Here is a 23658-nt window from a genome sequence, read left to right as displayed (position 1 = left end):
CAGGATTTGCAGACAGATTAGATGTCAGGGTGAGCAACTGCAGTACCAAGATTTTACTCTGGGTCTCTGGAAGGACAGATGGGAACTGGGAAGAAGGGTGAGGGGGGCTGGTAGCCTGAACCTACCAGTCCCTCCTTCTGGCTTTCCTTCCAGGGCCCAGGGGGCAGGATACATCACTCTGCCAGGATGTTCACAACCACACACACACTCTCCAGACAGGGGGCAGACACACCCTGGGAGGAACTTGAAGCAATTCCGGCATCCTGTGTCTTCCAGGCAACAGGAGATCACCCGGCGCTGGCAGGGCCTTGTCCAGGCTGTACACAGGCAGAGGAGGCAGGTGGTGGGCACACAGACCGTCCTGAGCCTGCTGCGGGAGGTGGAGGCCACCTTGGACCAGCTGCAGGAGCTGCAGGTGGGCGCTGGAGCAGCCGCCCTCCGGGGAACATAGAGGAGCAGGCACTTTCCCCAGTGCCAGTGCCCACAAGGACAACAATGACTCTCAACTCTGCCTAGGTGTCAGCCAGCTCCCAGGCCTGCGGGCAGCAGCTGGCTGAGGTCATGGAGTTGCTGCAGAGGCAAGAACTGCTAGAAGCCCAGGGGGAAGAACTGGGAGCCCAAGTGAGCCATCTGGTGTACCGGACCACAAGGCTGGATCCCTCCCTGGGCGACGGAGTAGAAACTTTACAGGCCAAGGCCAGGGCACTGGCACAGCTCCAGGAGAGCCTCATGTCTGTTGTCAGGGCCCGGTAAGTTACCCCTAATCCTACCTCCTCCAGCAGGTAGCCCTTGCCCAAATCATCCGTTAGCCCCAGGCCTCTCTATCTCACCAGGGAAATGAACTAAGGGGAAAGCCTGACCCTGGTGTGGCTGGCCCTCCCCCACACTTCATGCCCCAGGACCCTCAGTGGCTCTCGCTATCTGTCCCTCAGGCGGGTACTGCTGAAGCAGACCCTGCAGCGAGCCCAGTTCTTGCGCGACTGTGAGGAAGAGGAGGTCTGGCTGGAGGAGCACGGGCGGCAGGGGGACATCGAGGCCCTGGGCCGGGATCCCCTCCGGATCGCAAGTGCCATTCGGAAACACAAGGTGCCTGCCTGCTCCCCTCGCGCTCCCCCATCCTTGCCTCCAGCACGCCACGCTGCTCTCCGGCCCCAGTCGCTTCCCTTTTCCATCCCCTCCATCAGGCCCTGGAAGCCGCTCTCCGCCACCACCAAGCCATATGCTCGGATCTAGTGCAGCGAGGACGCGACCTCGCTGCCCGCGGGCCTCCAATGCAGCTGGACCCCCGGGAACGAGCAGAGGCGGTGCAGGGCTCGGTGCAGCTGCTGCGGGCCCGGTGCTCCCGGCAGGGCGCGCGGCTGCAGGCGGCCTTGCTGGCGGCTCAGGTAGGGAGGAGGGAAGCTGCGGGTGAGGCTCCATGTCCCGGGTCCCATTCAGCACCGCCCTCGTCCCTCCCCGCCCCGCAGTACTTGGCGGACGCTGTGGAGGCGGCGGCATGGCTCCGGGAGCAGCGGTTGGCGGTAGAGAGCGCATTCTGCGGGGAAGACCAGGCGGCCGCCGACGGCTTGCTGCGGCGCCACCTGCAGCTGGAGCGCTCCGTGCACGCCTTCGCAGCCGAGCTGCAACAGCTGGAAGAGCAGGCGCGGGCGGCCGCGGCCCGGGCGCCACACACGGTGGGAGCAGGGACAGGGAGGGTACCAGCTGCCTCGCCAATAGGCCCCAGAGAGGGCACAAGTGGAAGGGTCTCTGGGGCTTCCCCGTGGACGTTTGCATGCTTTCTCAGTATGCAGCCGCGTCTCACCTGGCTCTTGGGTCCCCGCACAAGTCAAAAACCTCCAGAAACACCTGGGCTCCCTCTGCCTCGCAGTTGAGGAGTGCTAAGCAGGTTCCTGCAGCATAGTCCCCCTCAAGTGCCCCACGAAGCCTGGGTGATGCTTCTCCTTATTCCTTTGGGCTTATTTCCAGCTCATCCCCTGTGGGGTCAAAAGCCCCTCTCTCAGTTCCTTGATCCCCGGTTTTTATTTTATTGTGTTTAATATTTGATTACTTTTAAAGTCAGAGTCATAGAAGGAGAGATAGAGGTTTTTCTATCTGCTGGTTCACTCTCCCAAATGCCCCCTCTCCAACAGGCCAGGCTGAAGCCAGGAGCTAGGCGCTCCACCCAGGTCTCCCACAAGGATAGCAGAGACCCAAGCACATGACCATCACCTGTGCCTCCCAGGTGCCTCCCATGGCCACCACCTGTGCCTTCATGTGCCCAGGAAGTTTGATGGGAAATGTAAAGTAGCCAGGACTAAAACCACGCTCTGTAATGGGAGTGCACATGTGGCAAGTGGAGACTGAACCTGCAGAACCACGCCATCCCTGAGTTCCCAGTGTTTAGGAATGCGCTCGCATGGGGCCAGCCAGGTGGCACATCAAGTTAATTCCCTGCTCACAGTGCTGACAGCCCATGTGGATAACCCTTGTAGTCTTGACTGCTCCAACTCCAATCTGCATCCCTAAGGAAGCACTGTGTCCTAGACCCTGCTCTGCCCACCCCTAAGGAAGCACTGTGTCTTGGACCCTGCTTGTGTCCTATGCAGCCTGCTTCTCCAGTTGGAGCTTATGCTTTCAGAGAGTGAATTTGAGGTGCCATGTCCTTCTCCTCTGTCCTCTGCTCCCCAACTGGTACTGGCCATGATGTGGAGTGCAGAGGTTCCCCTTAGCTGGGGGATAGGGAGCCACTTTGTCAACTCAACAAGGTCTCTTCTCCCCATGCAGGAAGAAACCTCTGATGGCTGGAGAGGGGTTGCTGGGTATATGATCGGGATGCCCCAAGATAGCCCCAAAACCATCACAGTGCCAGGTAACCAGCGTTCATGCCTCAGGTCTCAGGGCACTTTGCCAATAGAGATGCAAGATCAGAACCCCAAATGACAGCTGTAACAAGCTGGGCCAAACGAAGGAGCCAAGTATTCTGTGTGTATCTCCAGGGGAGCCCAAATGGGAGCTGTGTAGAAGGAGGAGCTTAGTGTTACCCGGACGTAGACTGGGCTGTCCTGGGGAGAGGCTCCAGCCATGGGGCGAAAGTATAGGGGAGAGAGTCAGCTGGGCCTTGTGCAGCAGGAAATTCCCCACTTCATCCTGCTGCTGCCTCTGGTCTTCACCCACACTCTCCTTCCTGGTTCTTTTCTGTGCCTGAATAGCCTCAGCTGCAGCGGCCCTCTGTCCTCTGTCCAGTGACAGAGGCTCCGCCCCCTACACCAGAGGCCTCCTGTCTTTTCAGCTTCTCTCAGCTACCCATAGCCACCTGCCCCATCCCTCTGCAAATGCTTCTCCTCTGGCAGGGAGCCTGGAGCCCCCATGTTGTCCTTGTAACTGTTCCAAGAATCACAGGTCACCTTGCCCTGGGCACCTGTTCTGTTGGCTTTGCAACTTACCTGCTTGTCTGTGGACATCTCTGGTTAGCATCCTGCCTACTCTGGCTCTCAGAGCCTGTAGTCCTCAGAGAACCGGAAGCTCCCAGGGGGATGGCCCAGCCCTGGTCCTTCTAGCTGGTGCAGGGCTCGACCTGGGGAGGCACCATGTGATCCCCCTTCCTGTCCCCACTGATGAGTGGCGTTCAGAGCCCATGTTCCCACAGGGACATGTTTCACCTGGCTCCCGGGACGGGCCCTGGACACCTGGATGCTGGGGAACAAGGAAGGCTGCCAGGACAAGGTGCCCATCGGCTATGTCATGGAGCAGGAGCCCCAGGTAGAGCTGCCAAAAGCACCCAGCCAAGGCTTCCACTGCCAGGGGGTGGGCAGCTGTGGACACACTGTCCTTTGTCTGCACAGGTGGCACCTGCCCTGAACCTGCTGGGGGAGGCTTCCTGCCACCCTGACCCCAGGGCTACCTGGAAGACAGCTCTCCCAGCCAAGTCTGACCTCCACTTGGACCCCAATACCATACTGCAGACACAGGACCACTTGAGCCAAGACTATGAGGACCTGAGGGCCCTGGCAGAGGTAACGCTGTCTGTTGGAGAAATGGTCAACAGGCACCTCCCTGGCTCCTGGGACTCAACTCCAGTGACTGGCCTTCTCCCTGCCCTTGGGGAGCTTCTGTCACAGCCAGCAGATATCAGGCAAACTGTTAAGTGAGGCAAATGAGCCCATGAGAGGGGAGCCCAGGTCAGGCTCAGAGTTAGGGAAGACCCAAGAATTCAAGCTGAGACTTGAGCAAACAGCAGAGGGCATGCAAATCCTGGAGCCCCCAGAATCCAAGCTAGGACAGGAGGGAGATTGGGGGAGGAATCAAAGGCCACACTGCCTGGAGTATAGGGGTCAGGGGTGGTGGGACCCAGCTGGGCAAAGCCAAGCTCCAACCCCAGAGCGTGTGTTTCACTGGGGTTGGCAAGACCAAGCAAGCACAGACTCTTGCCTGCTCTTTGCTGGGTGCCAAGAGGATGGCACGAGAGTAGGAAGAGGTGCAATGGTAAGAGCGCCCTGGTTGGACCTGCTCTCAGCGCTCTGGGGGAGGCACTGCCATTTACCCAGCCCCTCCTGCCTCCCGTCAGCGCCGCAGGGCCCGGCTGGAGGAGGCGGTGGCCCTGTTTAGCTTCTACAGCTCGTGTGGGGAACACCAGGCCTGGCTGGACAAGCAAGTGGCCATGTTGTCCACACTACAACTCCAGGCCCACAACTGGGAAGCCACACAGCTCAAATACAAGGTACACTGTGGCCCCATGTGGGGGAGGCGGGCAGGAGGGGACTGACCTCAAGGTTTTTTATGTATGAGGCAGAAGGAAAGAGAGAGAGAGGGAGAGAGAGAAAGAGAGCTCCATCTGCCGGTTCACTCCCCATGTGCCTGCAGCAGCTGGTGCTGGGCCATACTGAAACAGGAATGCAACCTGAGTCTCCCACGCAGGTGGCAGGGACCAGTCACTTGCATATCACCCCTGCCTCCCAGGGTCGCCATAGCAGGAGCTGGAGGAATGAGCTGGAGCTGGGGTGTGGAGTACAGGTTCTATGATATGACACAAGGGCATCTTCAGCCCCAGGCCACCTAGCCCTCCTGGGTCTTGCAGAGGCAAGCCTCTAAGCACCTTGGGAACAGCGGGCCTGTGGGAGGAAGGGAAGACGCTCCCACCCTGAGCCCTGGGTTCTCCTGTCCCCTAGAACTTGCTCACGGTTCTGGCTGTGGGTAAGGGCCCCCGTGCTGAGCTCAACTGCTTGGCTCAACGCCTGATGCAGAGCTGGCCTGAGAACTCCACTCAGATCCAGCAACGTCAGGAAGATCTGAGCCAGAGGTGAGCATGAGTGGGAGGGTCTGGCTGGCCTGCAGAGCCAAGAGAGGCTGGACATGACCAAGCCATGGAGGAAGGAGCAGGGAGAGCCCGGCCAGCTGCTTTGTTCCCTTTGTGAGGCCCCTGTCACCAAGAAATCCCTGTACCCTCTGCCCAGGTGGGAGCAGCTGGAGTCCCTGAAGAAGGAGAAGGACTGGGAATTGGCACATGGCATGGAAGTGCACAGCTTCCTGCAGGAGCTCGGGCCTCTACAAGTCCAGTTGCAAGGCTTGATGCTACAAGTGGAGGCTGGCAGCCCAGAGGACAACTGTCATGCCCTGCAGCGGGCCCAGCAGGAGCTCCCAGGGCTGGAGAGGAGGGTTCACCACTTGCAGAGCATGGCCACCAGGTCTGGCTCACATGCAGCCTGGTATTGGTGCCCCAGGAAGCAGTGAAGACAGAGGTTGGGGCAGGTCATGCAGGGAGGAAGGGAGCAGACCCAAGATACACTGAGAATGGTGGATGTGTGGACAAGGACCTGGGCAGAGGTAGACCAGAAGAGTGAGAAAATGCTCATGGAAAGAGGAACCACATGTCCAGAATTCCCCTAGCTCAAGGACAGGGGTGGCCCTCGGGGTCATCGTCACCTTCCCCTGGCAGAGACATACACCTGGGGACCCAGCCCTGGGCTGACCACTGACCATGCCATGGGACCTGTCTCCCAGGCTGAAGGAGAACCAGGAAGTGACGGAGGTACTGCAGAGGCTGCTGAAGCAAGTGCAGGGGCAACTGGCCCAACAGGCCCGGGGCCAGGCTGAGGTTGGCGCACGACAGAACTTCCTGCAGGAGAGCCGACAGCTGCTGCTGAGGGCGGAGAGCATGCAGGCTCAGCTACGCTGCAAGGAGGAATTGGCAGACGAGGCCTCAGCCCAGCGACTGCTGAGGCAGCACAGAGCCCTGCGGGAGGAGATCCGCCTGCAGCAGGAGAGGTCGGGGCATGGGGGTGCTCAGGGTGTGCTCAGGGCTGGACCCAGAGAGAGGGTGGCAGGAAGCAATGCAGTGGTTCTAAGAGACTGGGGTATCCTGTTCAGTGCTTAAGGCAGGACACAAGAGGGCTGTGATCTGGGCCTGGAGCAGGCAGTCCAGGACACCTTGGTGGGAGTCTCAGGATGTTAAGCTGCCAGGCAACTCCCCAGGGGAGGCCTGGCCATCCTTACTCCCACCCCTAGCTGAGCACAATGACTGCTTCTGGCCACGGCAGGGTCATCCAGCCATCCTTGCCCCCTTCTGGCTAATGCAGAACCCATAGTCTCCGGAATCCAATGGCTCAGGTGACCACCTCTCAGTGCAACAGGCCCAGGGCTCTGGTAGCTTGGAGGAAGTGAAGGCTCCATCTCATTTACACAATGATGTAGCCGTACGGGGCATGTGGCTGAAGGGGATGCCTTTTCTGAGAGTTCCAAGGGAGCTGCAGCCAGGTGCATCTGTGGTTCACGTGATGCTAAACCATGCTGCACCATCTGCCCATACAGTGACCAGTGTATATTTACTAGAAGGCCAGAAGGAGCAAGAATGCAACCTGGCTGTTCTTGGGTCCTAAGCACTGTGCTGGGCCTTTCACACACTGCCTCTCAGGGTCCTGTAGAACAAGGGAACCAGCTAGGATATCTAGTCACCAACCTCTCCTGCCTCACATCAGAGCTGGAGAAGAGAGGAACCTGGTGGGGTTTGACCCTCTGCCTGTGGTCTTGGACAGGCTGCAGTGGCTGGAGGTGTGGGGCCAGGGTCTGGCAGCTTCAGGTTCTCCAGAGGCCCAGGAAGTGGACAGCACCCTGAGACTCCTGAGCCAACATGGCCTGCAACTGGAGGCTGCATGGGAGCAGAGATGGCAGTGGCTGCAGGAAGGGCTGGAGCTACAAAGGTTCAGCCAAGAACTGAATGGCTTTGCTGCCACCTGTGCCAATCATGAGGCCTTTCTGCACCTGGACACCATCGGGGTAGGGAGCCAGGCTGGTGGGGGAGATGGTGCTGACCACCATCCTGCCAGGCATGACTCAGGTCTCTATTCCTGCAGGAGGACCTAAGGGCAGCTCAGAGTCTCATGCAGCAGCACCAGCAGTTTGGGTGGCTCCTGGACACCCTGGCCCTGCGGGCAGAGGCCCTGAAGGCCCGTGGCAAGAAACTGGGTCAGAGCCTGCAGCCTGCTGCACACAGGTGAACCTGGCCCCCGTGTTCATCCCTGCAACCCTGGCCTTCTCAGCTGGCATCAATGCTGCCATAAGAGAGGAAACAGCTTGGGGAGGGGCAAGGGGTGCTACCCTGGCTGGACTGGACCTTGGGGCAGAGGGACACCTTCCCCTTTGCATTTCCCTCCTCCCAAGCAGGGTCAGAGAACAGCTGCAAAATGTCCAGGCCCAGTGGGCCAGGGTCCAGGAGAGGAGTGAGCAGAGGCGGCTGCAGCTACTGGCTTCCCTCCAGCTCCAGGTGAGGGTCCCGCCTTGGGGGCGGGTGAGGGAGCTGGTAGGAGTACCTGGTGCTCTTCCAGGCTTGAGGAGAACTCAGACCCCACCCCTAGTGCACCCCCCATCAGCTCCAGCTCCTCTTTCTCATAGTTGGCAGGGGAGGGTGTCCCTGTAGCAACTCCTCTCCCTGGAGGCAGGTCCTCCCCCCAGACCTGATCCCTAGGGTCAGAAGACCCACTGTCTGCTATGTTCGGGCAGGAATGGAAGCAGGATGTGGAGGGGCTGGTGCTGTGGATACAAGAGAAGGAGCTGCTGGTGGCAGAGGGGCCCTGCTCAGGTTCCCACAACATCCTACAGAAACTCAGACGGCTCGCCATGGCTGAGAGTGAGCTGCAAGTCACCCGCCAGCACGTGGAGCACCTGCAGCAGGTGGGTGGAGGGGAGGGGAGGTGGCCTCATCTTCACATTGCCAACCCTCACGGTGCCAGATATTGCTATGGAACAGTAACTGAGGGGAGAATCAACTCCAGTTCTCACGTGTCAGGGACCCCAGCTACCTCCTCAGCCCCGGCTTCAAGGCTCCTCAGAATGCTGCAGCATGCCTGCCCCTCTACCCCCGGGACCAGCTCCAGATGCTTACTTCCAGGCGTCAAAAAGTGCACCTGCTGCTGCCCCCAGGGTTGGTGCCAACAACCAGCTTGGAGTTGCTGCTCATCTCTGTCTCTGGAGCCAGCCTGTCGAGGCCACTTATGCTCCTCACAGCCTGGCCAGACCCTGGGGTCTCGTTTGTGTTGCAGGTTGGAACAGAGCTGTTGGACAGCAGGCTGCAGGCTCAGGAAGACATACAGGCTGAGCTCTGGGGCCTGAACAGCCAGTGGAAAGAACTGAACTGCAAGGTGGCAGAGTGTGGCAACCAGCTCCGGCAGGCACACTGGCAGGACCAGCTCCTGGGGCTGCTGCAGGTGCCCTGGGGAGGGGACTGGGCCCAGGAGGGAGACAGAGGCCAAATCACAACAGGGTGGGAGCGGGCAGGATGGAGAGTAGCAGGCAAGAGTCGGAGGCTATGCTGCTACTAGAGCCTCCTGGAGCCTTTGGAGACCTGCCTGGCCTGCCATAAATCAGGCACAGCCCTGCTCACCAGTTGGCCAACCTAGGCTGGCTCCTGTGTGCTTTGCCTATGGTCAGCATGACCCCTCACAGGAGGGGATCTGAGAATGTCTGGGTGTGTAGCTTGGGTTTGGCAGTGGTGAGTAAACCTGCTGCTACTCTGTGGTCTTACAGGTCCAGGACAAGGAGAGCTTAATGTAGCCCCCTCTCTCCCTCCCCAGGAGGTCAAGGAGAAGATGGTGCAGCTAGAGGGGGCCCAGCAGGAAGCAGAGACAGAGCAAGACCAGGGCTCCAGACAGCGGCAGCTGCAGAAACAGCTCCAACAGCTAAAAGCCGAGGGCCAAGCATTGGCTGGCACAGTGGCTGCCCTATGCTCCCAGGCTCTGGGCCTGGGCACTTCCCAGTCTGTCCTGCATGAGATCCAGAGGTGCCTGCAGAGGTGGGGTTCTAGTTTTGTTCTCTCTTACCCTGCCATGTGTGCCTCCTGGGCAAGCCAGGGACCAGCAAGAAGGCACCCAGGGATCCTGAGGCAGGGCCTGGTACCCTCTGCGTCCTAGGGGAGGAGGGGTTGGGCCAGCAGCTGCCTCCCTCTCACCAACCAAGGCTCCCTATGTGCCTCACAGGCCCTCAGGCCCTGTTCTTCCTGGTCCCCACTTCTCTTCTCCTCCCACCCAGGTTCGAGTCCCTGCAGGGACACCTGGCCACCCGGCGCCTGCATCTGCAGACCTCGGTGGAGCTGTGCCGGTTCTGCCACCTGAGCAACCTGGAGCTTTTGTGGGTGGCAGAGCACATGCCCAGCTCCGGCCCTGTTGAGTGCTGGGCCAGTGTCCAGAGCCTTCGCCACAGGCACAAGGTGGTGGCCCCTTCCTCTCCCAGAATCTCTGACACCTGCCCTGTTCCCAGATCCTGGAAGTCCTCTGCCATTGGTCTCTGGGTGTGCTGGCCTCTAACCCCTCCTCTGGGTGCCCTGGTTTCCAAACCTCTGTAATAGGTGTTCTTGGCTTGGAGGGTCTTGCTAAGGTTGGGGTCTGGAGCTGCTACTAGAGTTCTGCTATGGTTCAGGGACCTCCTCCCCAGGGGACAGGCAGGGCAATTGTCCCATTGTTCTCTGCAGGTGCTGCAAGCTGAGCTGGAAGCTCACCAGGCACAGGTGCAGTGGGTGCTGGATTCCGGACAGAGCCTGGCAGCCTCAGGGCACCCCCAAGCCCAGCGTGCCACAGAGCAGTGCCACAAACTGGAAGGCAGCTGGGCAGAACTGCAGCAGGCATGTGTGGCACAGGCCCAGAGGCTGCAGCAGGCTGAGGCTGTCCAGCAGGTGGGCAGGCAGAAGGCAGCAGTACAGGGTCCACAGGCCTCCAGTGTGGGGAGCAGCAACAGGATGTCTCTGTAGGGGAGGGCTCCTGTGGGAGATGGCTTCCTGTGGGTGAGTCGGCCCCATTCTTTGGTGGCAGTACTTCCGGGACGTGTCAGGGCTGGAAGCATGGGTGGAAGAGCAGCGGGCACTGGTGAACAATGAGCACTGCAGTACAGACAAGGCTGCAACCTCCAGGCTGATCAAGAAGAACGAGGTACCAGTCCTGGTGTGGACTTAGGTCATGGTGGAGGATGAGATAATGAGTGAATGCATGGATGGGTGGGTGCACGGGTAGGTGGATGAGTCAGGCAGATGGATGGATTGTGACCTGATGAGTGAGTGGACAATGGAGATGAAGACTTGGGGGTGGTAGACTGGAGAATGCTGGGTGAAGGAGCCCACTGGTCAAGCCTAACAGGACCCTGTGCTGACAGGTGCTGCAGCAGACCCTCTCTCTTCACTGGCGCTCCCTGGAGGAACTGGACCAGAGGGCCCAGACCCTTGCTGGCCCTGCAGCCCCGGAGCAGCTACATGGGCTGCGGGAGCGGCTGCGGGAACAGCTGCAGGCTCTGCAGGAGATGGCAGCCACACGGTGAGGGATGCTGCAGGCCCCAGGGCTTGGCCACAGCTGTTGCCATAGCCCAGGCCTGAGTAGGGAGGAAGCCATGGCCCTGGCCAGTTCCATGAGGCAGGGCCAGGAAAGGGCTGGCGCTGCCAAGTGTGGCCCACCTCTATGAACGGATCCCTTGGGGTGGCCCCAGCTCCCAGCCCTCCTCTTCCCTTGAACCTTCCTGACATCTGGGCAAAGACCTCAATGCCCTCACCCTTCAGGCAGCCCCTATGATGACCCAGCTGTCCTGTGGGGGTTTGGTGAACTAACTTCTGGGTTTACTGCAGGGGCCGGGAGCTAGAGGAGGGCCTGAGGCTGGCAGAGTACATGCAGGAGGCTGAGGACCTGCACAGCTGGCTGGCCGCCCAGAAGCAGGCAGCCCTGGCAGAGACAAGCCCTGGAGAGACGGAGGACGAGGAGCAGGTCCTGGTGAGAAGAGGCCAGGGTAGGAATGTGCTATGTGGAGCAGGTGGCCATGGAGTCATGAGCCCCAGTAGGGCCTCCCATATAGAGGGGCAGTAGAGGGTGCCCTCCCACATAGAGGGGCAGGCTCTATGGATACCCAACCACCCTCTTCCCCAGTGTGGCCCAGTGGGCCCCTGGAGTGTCTTGCTCCACAGTTGGGGGCTGCACCATTCACCCAGTCTACTCTTCCTAGCAGCACCTCTACACCAAGTTTGCGGCCTTTCAGCACCAGGTGGAGATGGCTGGCCGGCGCATGGCCACCTGCCAGCAGCAAGCCCAGAGTCTGCTGCAGCATGGGTCCAGCTCTGTGCCCAGGGCCTGGCAGATGCAGCAGGATCTGCAGTGAGTGTGGCCAGACCAGAGGACGGCTTCTGGGGGAGGAAGTTAGGCAGGCAGACACAGTGTAGCAGCTGGAACACCTCATGGCCCTGCTCAGAGTGGACACAGAGCCCTGCCCACACCAAGTCCCCAGGGTACTTTTCCAATACTGCCCATAGTTCCTCTTCTGGGACTTAAAAAAGGAGGAACTTGGAGCAGAGGCTGCTCAGGCAGGGACACAGCCTCCTGGGAGCTTCCCTTGCTCCCACACTGGACACAGCCCTTGCCCCCTTCCCTGTTGCCCACCTTGCTTCCATGGACCTTGGGGCAAAGTCAAGATTTTGTCTGTAATGACATAGTAGGGCACAGCCTGGTGGGGGGGCTTAGCAGCTCAGTAGGAGTTTTGGTGCACAAATGAGGAAAGCTGTGGCCTCCTCCGTTGAGGCTTCTGTCACCTGGCTGTCACAGAGTGGAGGGACCAGCACTGTGACAGCAAGAGGAAACCTACAGGGAGGGCTGTGGGCAGGGCTAAGGTCACCAAAGGCTGCTGATGAGGAGGGTCATGTGGAACTTGGGGCCTGTGTGCAACCCTGAGTTGAGATGGCCTGCCCAACCCTTGGCCCTCCATGTGCTGGTGTTAGGGCTTCCTGGTCAGAGCTGCAGGAGCTGACCCAGGCCCGGGGCCGCCTGTTCCAAGATGCTAACACCGCCTTCCAAGTGCACAGAGACCTGCTGGGAGCCCTTGCCCAAATCCAGGTGAGCACCCAGGCGGAGGAAGGGATCTGCTGAGTTCCATTGACTGCTGTCCACACCTGAGCCCTGGGTTCCCTCTCCTCAGGAGCGAGCCACCAGCCTGTCCAGTGATGTGGTCCAGGACCTGCATGGGGTAGAGGTGCAGCTAAGGAGGCATGAGTGGCTAGAGTGTGAGCTGGCTGCAACTGAGCAGCAAGTACGCCCCCTGGCGGACCCCCACTCAGACCCCTGAACTGGGCCTGAATTTCCCACTGGCCCTGGGCTCCCGGTTGGAGCCATCAGGACAAGTCCCCAAGTGTGGGAGTTGGCGGCTGGGGGAGCTGGCCTTGCAGTCTCTATAGTGGGAGTGAGCCTTCCTCCCGATCCCCCAACCCTGCCCCTCACCCCTTCATCTCCTCCCCGACCCAGCTGCAGGAGCTGCTGGAGACCTCAAATAAGGTACAGAGGCTGTGTCCAGGGCCTCGGGCTCAGGCCGTGCAACAGGGGCAGCAAGCTGTGACTCAGGCCAGGGAGGTCTTGCGGCTGTGCGTGGAGCAGCGCAGGGCTCAGCTGGAGCGTGCATGCATCCTGGCCCATTTCCACACGGCGGTGAGAGCACCTTCCCTAGCTGGGGTGTGTGTGTGCATGCGCAGCTGTGAGGCCCCACAGGGAGAATCAAGCAGGGCCACAGAGAGCTAGAGCAGGTGCCCAGCTGGTGGTCAGTCTGGCTGGTAGGAGGCTGGGCAAACAGCATGCCAGTGACTGCCTGGGTTTGGGTTGCCAGTCCAGGTGAGCAACAAGGCAGTCACATGGGGTCCTAGGCAGGGCTGGGCAATAGGAACAGCCCAGAAAAAACCCCAACTGGAGACCCCAGATGTCCTCGACATCTGTGTGACATCTGCTAGGAGCTGTGAGTGGAACAAAGTGTGTGTGGGGGGGGTCTTGAAACTGGAAGATGCAATCATTGCCTTCCTGAAGACCACCTGCCTTGGGCGGATGAGCATCAGGCAGGGACATCAGGTCCTGGCCGTGGACAATCCCCATATCCTCATGTCTGGTAAACCAGGAGGCCCAAACTATGTTAGTCCCAAAAGGCTTGAGGTTAAGGACCTTTCCTGTCACTCTTTAGCATAATGGCCTGGAGTAAGGTGTTTTCCCAAACCTGGTGCCAGTCACCTCATCCCTCTGCACAATGCCAATGTGGACACTGTGTGACTGTGCACCAATTCATATCAGGCCACCAGTAAGTGCTGATACATGAGTGGGGACAGGGAGAGCAGTGAAAAGCAAGGACAGGACAGGCTTCCTGAGGTCAGGGCAGCCTCGGCCCTTGAAGAACCATTGAGTCTCTCCTGCCCCCTCAGCTTGGCTAAGTTCACTGCTGCTGCTGACATGGGCCCTGTGGGGAATTGGAGGGGCTGGGACAGATGGGCCAAACCTGGGAAAATCAGGTTTAAAAGAACAAAGAAATTGGAGAACCAAGGGCCCTGCTTGCCCCTCGACCCAGGACAAGGTTACATGATGTGTGAGTGAAGCTGAAGGGCTGGGGTTCCATCCCTGAGCCCTTCCCTGCTCTAATGGGCCTATCTCCCACATCAGGTTCAGGACTACACCTCCTGGGCAGCCCGTGTGCAGCAGGAACTGCGGATGGAGGAGAGCACCCAGGAGCCCAGCAGCAGCCCCCTGCAGCTCACTGTCCACCAGCAACTCTGGGCAGAGCTGCAGACCCGGGAAGAACAACGGCAAGAGGCCATCCGGCTGGGTCAACAGGCCCTGCTGACTGCTGGGATGCCTGCCAACGAGGTGAGCCCCTTCCCTGATGTGCCCAGACTTGCCCTGAGCTGGCCTTGCCTCCCTGGCCACCTGATGGTGCCCTGCCCTGCCTCGTTTTGGAGCCTCTTCCTCTCTGCCCTTTCCAGCCCCTGCTCCCCCTATGCCCGCCTGCAGGTCCAGGAAGGGCTGCATGTCCTGCAGAAGGAGCGGGACCAGGTGTTCCAGGCCTGGTCGTGCAAGCAGGAGTGGCTACAGGCCACGCAGGTGGAGCAGTTCTTCATCAGAGCCTGTGGGCGCCTGGAGGAAGTGCTCGTAGCCCAGGAGGCACGTGCTCCCACTCCTGTCCGCACCCACACACAGCTGCCTTCCATTCCTCTCCTGCTTGGCCTTCTACCTATTCAGCCCCTTCATGCTGGGTCTCTGCTGTGTCCTGTGGTCCTACCCAGGGCCTCCCAGCTGGCCTGCAGCACCGAAACTCCCAGGGTCATCACCAACATCCCCATCCCAGGCGGGGGGCAGGGTATCCGCTCTTCTTTATGCAGAGGTTGGGGGAGCTGCAAGCCCCCAGCCCAGTTCCTATGCTCCCCACAGCTTCCCACTAAGTATCCTGCTCAGCTCTCATGTCAGGGCTCCTGCCCTAGGAAGTCCCTACCCCATCGGTGGGCCCTTGCTTTGCCCAGGCCTCAGTGGCCAGCACAGACCACTGTGGACACAGGCACTGGCGGGGCTGGAGTCCTCCATGGCCTCTGACTGTGCCTTGGATGGATCCAGGCTTCTCTGAGGACCAGTGCGCTGGGGAGCTCCGTGGAAGAAGTAGAGCGACTGATCCGCAAGCATGAGGTCTTCCAGAAGCTGCTGACTGCCCAGGACATGAAGGTAAGGGGTAGGGGAGTCCTGGGCTGGGTGGGGAATTGAAGGGTCAGGGCATGTAGGTGCCTGGGGTAGACCTAGAGTCTACCGATACGGCTCAGGAAGAGGGCCCGGCAGTGGGCCATACTGCAGAAGCATAGTGGGCAGCTGGCTCCATCTGCCTCATCTGGCTGCCAAGGAACAGCATAGTTCTGGTTGAAGCTGGGTGAGCACACCAGCATTTGTCTTTTGGGACTGAGGGAAACACTTCAGGTCTCTGCAGGGAAGGACTGTGTGCCCCAGGGTGGAGTAGAGTGCCTGCACCTGTAGTAGTCTGCAGGGTTGGGGAAGAGCAGGTTTTCCCAAACCTTGCAGGAAGCGGCACTCCAGGAGCAGCTGAGCCGACTCGGTGGGGGCAGCAGGGTGCAGCACTGGCTTGGCACAGTGCTGGTGTGGCGGGCTCGAGTGCAGGACATGGCAGAGAGTCGTAGCCAGGCCCTGCACACCTCGTTGCTGTATGCTCGCTTCACAGAGGCCGCCACCCAGGTCAGAGCCCCTCCCTGCCTGCCCCCACCTGTACCATACCAGAGAAGCCAGCTTGCACAGGGCAGCAGCTCTCCCCAGGCCCACCTGCAGCCCAGCACTTTAATTCTGAGTCCTGATATGCATTGGCCCCACCTGTATGCTGACCATGGGACGCAGGGAAGCCTGCGTGGAGGCCCAGGGCCCTGGAGCAAGAGGACCCCAGCTCCTCCATGAAGCCCTAGAACCATGTCCAGTGGGAGGCAAGGCTGTGGAGACTATAGGCTTCATGCCCCGGGTCCTTGACAGGCCAAGGACTGGATCCAGCAGCGGGCCCTACAGCTGATGGAGCCTGTTCCCCCTGGGGGCCTGAGAGACCAACTGAGGCACCTGCAGAGACACCAGGCCTCCCAGACCGAGGTCCAGGCCCACAAGGAGCTGCTGAGCTCTGTCACCAAGGTAACAGCAACCCCTCAGCCCCTCGCCTGCTCCGGAGGGACCGCCAGATGATAAAGGAAAGGGCAAGGTCTTGGGCAAGCGGTATGTAAATGTTCCCATGGTCCCCTCTGTCCTCAGGAGGGCCAGGACCTGCTGGCACAGAGCCACCCCTGGGCAGAAGAGATCTCTCAGCAGCTGCAAGCACTAGAGGAGCACTGGGAGAAACTGAGGCAGGCGGTGGCCCTCCGGGGTCAGATCCTGGAGGACAAAACGAGCTTCCTGGAGTTCCTGCAGAGGGCAGACCTGGCAGAGGCCTGGATCCAGGGAAAGGTAGGCCCAGCTAGGCTGAGTAGAGTCTGGAGGGGCCAGGAGAGGGGCTTGAGGCAGGGGAGGGAAGTGGGGTTCCGGGCAGGGCCCAGCAGTAAATTCCAAAACCTCCCGACACACACACTGCTCCTACTACTGCCCAGCTGTGGGAGCCGGGGTGCCTGAGGTTGATGCTCAGGGGACCACCCTCCCTGGCCTCTGCCCCTGCAGGAGGCGATGGTGAATACTGGGGACCTGGGCCAGGACCGTGACCACTGTCTGCAGCTCCGCCGCCAGCTCCTCCGGCTCCTCGGTGCCTCGGCTGGGGTAAGGGGGCCCTGCCCAGACAGACAGACACACGCACACACACGGCTCATGGGGCTCAGGTGTGGCCTCCAAGCTGACCGTGTGCATATAGGGAGGCTCTTTGAGTTACCGAACCCAGGCTTCCTCATGGTTGAGATGAGAATAAGGCCTACGTGGGAGACAGGACCCACCCCTACCCAGATGCATGCAGCAGACCCTAGGAGCTCTGGAGAGTGTTCACAGTGCACAGATTTTCCATGTCGCCTCCTAGTTCAAGGCTGTAGTCATGCCATGTGAGCCGTCACCATTCCAGGTGCTGAGCCAGGAACGTGGCACCTCTCAAGCTGTTCTATTTTTGCTTGTTTATTTGTTTAAGATTTATTTATTTTCATTGGAAAGTCAGATATACAGAGAAGAGGAGAGACAGAGGAAGATCTTCCATTCAATGATTTACTCTTCAAGCGACCGCAATGGCTGGAGCTGAGCCAATACAAAGCCAGGAGCTGGGAACCTCTTCCAGGTCTCCCACATGAGTGCAGGGTCCCAAGGCTCTGGGCTGTCCTCGACTGCTTTCCCGGCTGCAAGCAGGGAGTTGGATGGGAAGCAGGGTCACCAGGATTAGAACTGGTGACCATATGGGATCCTGGCATGTGCAAGGCGGAGACTAGCCATGAGGCTATCGTGTTGGGCCCTGTTTTTTTTTTTTTTTTTTAAGATTTATTTATTCAAAAGGCAGAGGTTACAGATAGAGGAACATGGAGAGATCTTCCATTATTGGCTCCCTTTCCAAGTGGCTGCAAAGGCCAGGGTTGGACTAGGCTGAAGCCAGGAGCTTCCTCCGGGTCTCCCACATGCGTGGCAGGCTCATACTCTTGGGTCATCTTCTGCTTTTCCAGACACATTAGCAGGGAACTTGAACAGAAGTAGATCAGCCAGGGACATGAGCTGGCATCCAAATGGGATGCCAGCATTGCAGGGGGTGTCTTCACCTGATGAGGAGCGACGCCAGCCATTCTGGGCTGATTGTGGCATTTTCTGTGCATCTGTAATTACAGAACTTTTTAGTGAGACAGTATACTTCTAATGAGACAGTACCCTGTCTGCCTTCAGCGCCTCCACTGACCTCCCACCCCCTGCCCTGCCACACTCCCTCAAAGCTCTGTCTCAGTTAGGTAGGATGGAGGGAAGAAACTGGGCAAGTGCTCTCCTAAACAGATGTTAGAGTCTACAAGGCTGACCTTCCCCTCCTGGTACAAGTAGAGGCATTTCTGGAAAGGCTGTAGTCTCCATCCCATGGTAGCTGGTGTGAATGGTGCCATCACAGGCACCATGCCAGGGGCTCTGTGGGTAGGCCCTAGACCTCACTGAGCTGGGCTTCAGTCCCAGCTCTGCCACACTCAGCCCCCACTGCCTCTGGCTCGTGCTGGCATCTCCAGGAGGAACAGAACCTCCATCCGTGCCTCCCAGTGTGCGCTGCTCTGGGGTCGTGTGGGCAGTGTAAGCCAGCTCTGTTGTCCTCCCTGGGCACTTGCCTATAAACTCTGCTCAGGCCTAAGCCCCAGCCAGGCAAGTCCTCTGGCTAAAATGGCTCAATCCCAGAAGCAGCATTCCCACTGAGAGAGCCTCTGTTCACAAGCCATGCCCAAGCCCCAACTTCCTTACCTGAGAGCACTTCCTGACCCTTAGCATAACCCAGGGCTGCGGGCTCCAGCTGAACCTGCTCACACTCGGGCCATAGGAGAGGCAGTAGCTGCCTCCAATGCCCCACACAGCTGTACCTCAGAGCCCACAGACGGGCCCCGGAGTGCCAACTGCAGAGCCAGGAGAGGGACCCTGAGAGGGCAGGAGCCATGTGTCCTTGCCTGTTCTCCCCATAGGACACAGTGGAGGATGCCCACATCAGGAGCATCCATGCCTTGTCGCTGAGGTTCAGGAGCCAGGACCCCGAGGAAGTCAGGACTGTGTGCCAACGGCAGAGCCAGCTCCACAGCAGGCCAGTCCCATGCCAGCAGGTGGGGAGAGGAGCAGGGCCTCATCCTTCCCCAGCTGACTTCGTATCACCCCTTGCCAGGTGGACGAGTTTCCATGGGAACCTGCTCAGGTACCAGCAGCAGCTCGAGTTGGCCCTGGAGGTACACACCTTGTCTGATGAGCTGGACGTCATCATCGAGCGGATCGGGGAGAAGGTGAGTGGTGGAGAGCAGGATCTGGTGTGCACTGGGAGCGAACGCAGGGAACGAAGCACGCACCCTGCCCCTTAGCTACCCTTCTTCCACTGGACACCTGGTGGCTGGCCCCACTAAGCGTGTGCCAGGGTATCCAATGGGTTCTGTGTCCTTGGGCTACACACAGAATGGGAACATGGAAGCCCCATTTTAGGCTCTGAGGCCCTTTCTCCCCAGACCTGCTGGGATCCAGAGACCAGAGCATCCCATGCCGCTTGCTCCAGCTCCTGAGCAAGCCCAAGACACACAACAGGCCACCCCAGGAGGGCATCACCAGTCACAGGATTCTGAACCAATTGCTGGTAGAGTGAGGCAGTGGGAGAGTGCGAGTAGCCTGCGAGCCTGCCCTGGCACGTCCTGCAGTGGCTCTCCTCTGCACCTGCCAGCTCCCTCCTAGCCTTCAGCTTCCCCAAAAAGGCTGACATGAGAAGGACAAGGAGACAGCACTACAGAAACAAAGCTCTCATCTCAGGAGAATCTCCAGGTCACAGTCGACCTTCACCCCCTCCTGCCCCCCACACAAGTGGCCACTCCAGGCCCCAGAAGCCACAGGATGGACCAGCTGCTGGGACAGTCCAGCATGACTGCAGTGAGCAAGCTGAAGCTAAGGCCTTTCTCCCCACAGAGGGCCCTAGTCCAGACCCTAGATGAGAACGGGCAAGGCCTGGATCACACGCAGAGGCTGCAGTGGAGGCTCGCAATGCTGGAGCGGGAAGTGGGCCTGGTGCAGACACAGGTGGAGGTGTGCAGCTGGGCGTGGAGGCTGCCTCTGTGGGGACCTGGCTGATGCACACGGTGGGGGTTGTCATGAGAGCCACAAAGCCAGGGGCTCTCACCCTGCTGCCCTACAGACTCTGGAGCACAAAGTGGACTGCCTCTGCCGGAGCAGCTCGTGGGCAGCCGGCAGCCTCAGTCACAAGCAGCAAGTGATGATGGAGAGCTGGCAGCAGCTCCAGAACTCTGCCCGGAAGCGGTAGGTGCTTGTGGTGCTCACTCCTCCCTGCAGGCCTGTGCAGCACCAGTATCATGTCTCCGGGCTTCCCCTGGGTCTGCTATTTTCCACTAAGATTCAGTGTTGTCACCTCCATTGGTTCCCAGAGGGCATGTTGTGGGAAGGGAGGGATGAGGGGCTGGGACCCCAGGTCTAGCTGCTAAGCCCTGTGGGCAGGAGGGAGGCGCTGGACATCCTGCAGCAAGCCCAGGGGCTCCAGGCAGTACTGCAGGACCTGGTGGTCTGGGCCCAGAAGCTGCGGGAGGAGATGGCTGCACTGAGCAACCCCTGCAGCCGCACTGAAGCCCAGCGCATGGTGAGAGAGCATTGGGCACGCAAGGTAAGCAGGGAGGGAGATCCTGGGATTCCCCCACTGCTATTGTCCTTATTACCCCCTCATTGTCCCCTTTCCCCTACTGTCTTCCCCCCTTTGCTCCATCACCCACCTCAAGCCTTCCTCCCCCCATTGCCTCCCACTGCCCCCCTTCATTACAGCCCTGCCCCGTGTTGCCCCATCTGCTGCTGGGTCCTTTTTCCTCTCCCATGCACCCCTCACTGTCTTGCACCTCCTTGCCTTTGGGCTGCACCCAACCCTATTCTAGGCTGAGCTGGACTCACGGGCAGACAGCATCCACCTGGCTCGGGCCACCGGGCAGCAGCTGCTTGCCACTGGGCATCAGTCTACCCCTGGCATTCACCATGCCCTGGCTGCCTTGGAGCAGGAGCTGCATAGCCTGGAAGGGGCCTGGCAGGAGCGGCAGCAGCAGCTACAGCAGGCCCTGGAGCTACAGGTGTGTGGCTGTCCAACTTAGCCATGGCCCCAAGCCAAAGCCTGGCTCCCTGCCCACAGCAGCCTGGCCTGCCAGGGATTAATTCTGTGAAGCCAGGGTCCCTCCGCTTGCAGGGCCTGGCCCCTCTGCCCACTTGCTCCAGCCTTGTACTTTCTCACCAGGCATTTCTGAGCTCAGTGGAGCAGGTGGAACGTTGGCTCTGCAGCAAGGAGGCCTGCCTGACCGACGAGGGTCTGGAGGTAGGTGCCGGGCAGTGCTGTGGCCAGCTGAGGTCAGGGGTGGGGAGCTCACAAAGTGCTCCTCCCCCTCCCCCCAGCACAACTGTCACTGCCCTGTCAATCCTAAAGGTTTTTCGGCCCTGTCTGGCTCTTGGCTCTGTCCCACTACCCTCCTCACATCCCACTACTGTCCTGATCTCCCACAGGAGACCTGGGGAAGTCACCAGGAGCTGGTGGAAGTGCAAGGGGGAGGGCTGGGTGGGTAATCCAGATCCTCACCCCTTTCCACTCCTGTCCCCCTCTGTCTCCTAGGTGAGACTCACTGTCCCAGGTCCGAAGCAGCCCTGGGGGTCAAGGGGCATCTGGACAGGGCAGTGACTTTGTGGAGTGGGGTATGGTAGGATGGTTCCAGGGAGGAGAGCATGGACCAGGAGGGGTGGCCCCATGGACAACGGTGACCTCCCTGACCCTGCCAGGACCCCCTTAACCACACGGAGAACCTCCTGTGGAAGCACAAGATGCTGGAACAGGCCCTGGAGGCGCAAGCAGAGAGGATTGGCACCCTGGAGGCTGCAGCCCAAGTCCTGCTCCAGCGTGGACACCCTGAGGCCCAGACTGCCCTGGGCAGGTGTCGGGCTGTGCTCCAGAGGTACTTGTGGCAAGCCAGGATGGCGGGGACCACACTAGGGTGGCGTGTAAGCATCAGGCACCCAAGCCTCCCCTTGCTGTCCTTTCCCATGCTCAGCAGCCTTTTGCAAGGCTGAGATCAGATGCCAGGGTCACTGGCAAACCACTTCACCCACTGGGAGGAAGGGGAGTGGACACTCCCTTGGGATCAAGGATGTTCCCTTTGGGAAGGCATCTGGTGAACTGGCTAGTGCCAGGCCCTGAGGGCTTGTGAGGGCCACACAATCCCAAATTCTTCTGCCTCCTCTCCTGCTGGGCCCTGAGGCTGATGTCCTGGTGGCTCCGTCTTGCATGGTGAGAGGGGCTGACAGCACGGGCCTTGGGATTGTGGCCAGGAATGCAGGCCCAGCCCTCATGTGCAGACTGGCAGGTCTTTTAGGCTCACTAAGTCAAGGTCAGCTGCATGACGCCTTGACAGGCACAGCCTGGGTAGCCCCCAAAGCCTTGCACCGGCATGGTTTCACCTTACAGTTGCTCAGTCTTTAGGACCAAAGCCAGATCCCAGGTTGCTAGGGGCCACTCTTCCGGAGTGCCTGCCCATGTCCTGATTCCTGTGCTGGTGCCTAGAGGCAGTCTGGCCTCTTTGTGTCCTGTACTTGCCCTGCCCTCAGGCATCATGAGACATGTGCAGGATGGGGGGTTGGGGTGCCCAGGCCCTTATGAAGTACTGCCACTAGTTTTTGCTCTGGTGTCACTGTCTGTGCATTAGCCATTCTCGTGGCAGAGCGTGGTCTGCTCAAGCTGCTGTGACCAATAGCACAGGCCGGGAATGGGAACAGACAGTAGTGGTTTGCTTGCTGCGATTCTGGGAAGGTCACAGCCCACATTGGGGTGTCACTGGTTTCTTGGGGCTTGCTGGTAGCATGTCATCTCTGTGTCTTCTGTGCCTGGTGCCAACGCCCCCTCCCCACCCCACAAGGACCACAGTCCGATTGAGTCAGGACCTCTGTAAACACCGCAACTCCCCAAATGGTCACATCCTGAGTTCTGGGGGCTGAGGCTTTCCCTAGGAGCCTCCACCCTCATTCAGCCCTGTAGCAGACGACCGCACAGGGGAGAAGGGTGCAGCATGCCTCTGTGTCAGAGGAAGCCCCAGACTCAGGATGTGAGGATGAATGGGAAGGCATCCTAGGCTGGAAGGGCACACACACGCATCCCTGTGGCCACCTGGACTTTGGGCCCACATGAGTTTCCTCCGGCAGGAAGAAGGCACTCTTGGAAAGAGCAGGTGCCCGCCGCCATCAGCTGGAGGAGCTCGGGCAGCTACAGGCATTCCTGCAGGACTCCTACGAGGTGCCTTCCCTAGCTGGCTACAGTGAGGGGTGGGGCTAAAGGCCACGCCTTCCTTGGGGATCCCTAGGAGGGGAAAGGGAGGGCATAGCCCTGGTAGCAGGGCCCAGCTGGCACTCCCTGTGTGCCCAGGTGGTTGTGTGGCTGAGGGAGAAAAACACAGAGGCCCTGGGAGAAGGCAGGTGGGCCCCCAGCGAGCTGCAGGCGCAGGTACGACAGCAGCAGGAGCTGCAGGCAGAGCTGGACGCCAGTGCACAGGACCACGAGGCACTGCAGGCGGTGAGGCCCGGGGTCAGGGGGTCGGGGGGACAGGGGTCAAGGGGCAGCTAGGTCAGCCCTGAGTACTCGATGACAGCTTCCTAGTATATTCACTGCTGTGCTAATCGTGATCAAGCAGGGAGAAACAGTTGCTTCCACTCCCCAAACAGGGCCTTTTCAGTTATTTTAAAACTTTATTAACGTGATTTGAAATGCATACAAACAGATTTTTCCTCTGCTGGTTCACTCCCCAAATGCCTGCGTCAGCTGGGGCCAGGCTAGGTTGAAGCCAGCAGCCAGGAGCTGACAGATCCAAGCACTTGGGCCATTACCTGCTGCACCCAGGGTGGGCACTGGAGGAAGCTGCAATCACAAGCAAAGCTAGGCTTCTAACGCAGCACTGGGACACAGGATGTGGCTATCTTAAGGGAAGTATCTTAACCACTGAGTCAGGTGCTTTGGCCTTGAAGGTCATATTCTGACGTCATCAGAGCACCCAGCCAACAATCAAAGCAGTGTGTTTTAATGCTCCCTTTCCCACTCACAAAGAAGCCCTGGCAGGGGCCTGTGCCACATGGCACAGTGGGCTAAGCCTGTTTGTGGTGTTGGCAATGCATGGTCACTGGTTCAATGAGTCCCAGCTGTTCCATATCTGGTCCAACTCCTTGTTTGTGTCCTGGGAAAGCAGCAAAAGATAACCCAAGG

The 23658-nt window shown here is 59.6% G+C and overlaps 1 protein-coding gene across 1 annotated transcript in view; it reads left to right on the top strand.

The window, feature by feature from the left end:
* The window catches only part of LOC121168199 (spectrin beta chain, non-erythrocytic 5-like), a 39286-nt gene that overhangs the window by 7217 nt on the left and 8411 nt on the right, over window positions 1–23658 (top strand). The window contains exons 7-48 of the mRNA XM_040998085.1: window positions 277–415; window positions 517–749; window positions 933–1086; window positions 1185–1385; window positions 1467–1673; window positions 3573–3992; window positions 4544–4696; window positions 5145–5275; window positions 5430–5660; window positions 5977–6240; window positions 7008–7248; window positions 7326–7465; window positions 7636–7735; window positions 7972–8142; window positions 8511–8675; window positions 9042–9259; window positions 9496–9673; window positions 9935–10135; window positions 10272–10388; window positions 10609–10766; window positions 11072–11213; window positions 11446–11591; window positions 12209–12323; window positions 12406–12516; window positions 12729–12908; window positions 13899–14102; window positions 14247–14396; window positions 14844–14948; window positions 15297–15467; window positions 15753–15902; window positions 16020–16211; window positions 16419–16514; window positions 18371–18486; window positions 18565–18679; window positions 19344–19460; window positions 19570–19691; window positions 19887–20049; window positions 20312–20500; window positions 20662–20739; window positions 21195–21367; window positions 22608–22698; window positions 22828–22974. Coding sequence (XP_040854019.1) covers window positions 277–415; window positions 517–749; window positions 933–1086; window positions 1185–1385; window positions 1467–1673; window positions 3573–3992; window positions 4544–4696; window positions 5145–5275; window positions 5430–5660; window positions 5977–6240; window positions 7008–7248; window positions 7326–7465; window positions 7636–7735; window positions 7972–8142; window positions 8511–8675; window positions 9042–9259; window positions 9496–9673; window positions 9935–10135; window positions 10272–10388; window positions 10609–10766; window positions 11072–11213; window positions 11446–11591; window positions 12209–12323; window positions 12406–12516; window positions 12729–12908; window positions 13899–14102; window positions 14247–14396; window positions 14844–14948; window positions 15297–15467; window positions 15753–15902; window positions 16020–16211; window positions 16419–16514; window positions 18371–18486; window positions 18565–18679; window positions 19344–19460; window positions 19570–19691; window positions 19887–20049; window positions 20312–20500; window positions 20662–20739; window positions 21195–21367; window positions 22608–22698; window positions 22828–22974 — 6895 coding nt within the window. The remainder of the gene's footprint in view (window positions 1–276; window positions 416–516; window positions 750–932; window positions 1087–1184; window positions 1386–1466; window positions 1674–3572; window positions 3993–4543; window positions 4697–5144; window positions 5276–5429; window positions 5661–5976; window positions 6241–7007; window positions 7249–7325; window positions 7466–7635; window positions 7736–7971; window positions 8143–8510; window positions 8676–9041; window positions 9260–9495; window positions 9674–9934; window positions 10136–10271; window positions 10389–10608; window positions 10767–11071; window positions 11214–11445; window positions 11592–12208; window positions 12324–12405; window positions 12517–12728; window positions 12909–13898; window positions 14103–14246; window positions 14397–14843; window positions 14949–15296; window positions 15468–15752; window positions 15903–16019; window positions 16212–16418; window positions 16515–18370; window positions 18487–18564; window positions 18680–19343; window positions 19461–19569; window positions 19692–19886; window positions 20050–20311; window positions 20501–20661; window positions 20740–21194; window positions 21368–22607; window positions 22699–22827; window positions 22975–23658) is intronic.

This window comes from Ochotona curzoniae, unplaced genomic scaffold (genome assembly GCF_017591425.1).
Source record: "Ochotona curzoniae isolate NIBS_2020 unplaced genomic scaffold, NIBS_Ocur_1.0 patch75, whole genome shotgun sequence".
Classification (NCBI taxonomy): Eukaryota; Metazoa; Chordata; class Mammalia; order Lagomorpha; family Ochotonidae; genus Ochotona; species Ochotona curzoniae.
Note: the sequence above shows the minus strand (reverse complement) of the source record. Positions and strands in the feature narration are given on the sequence as shown.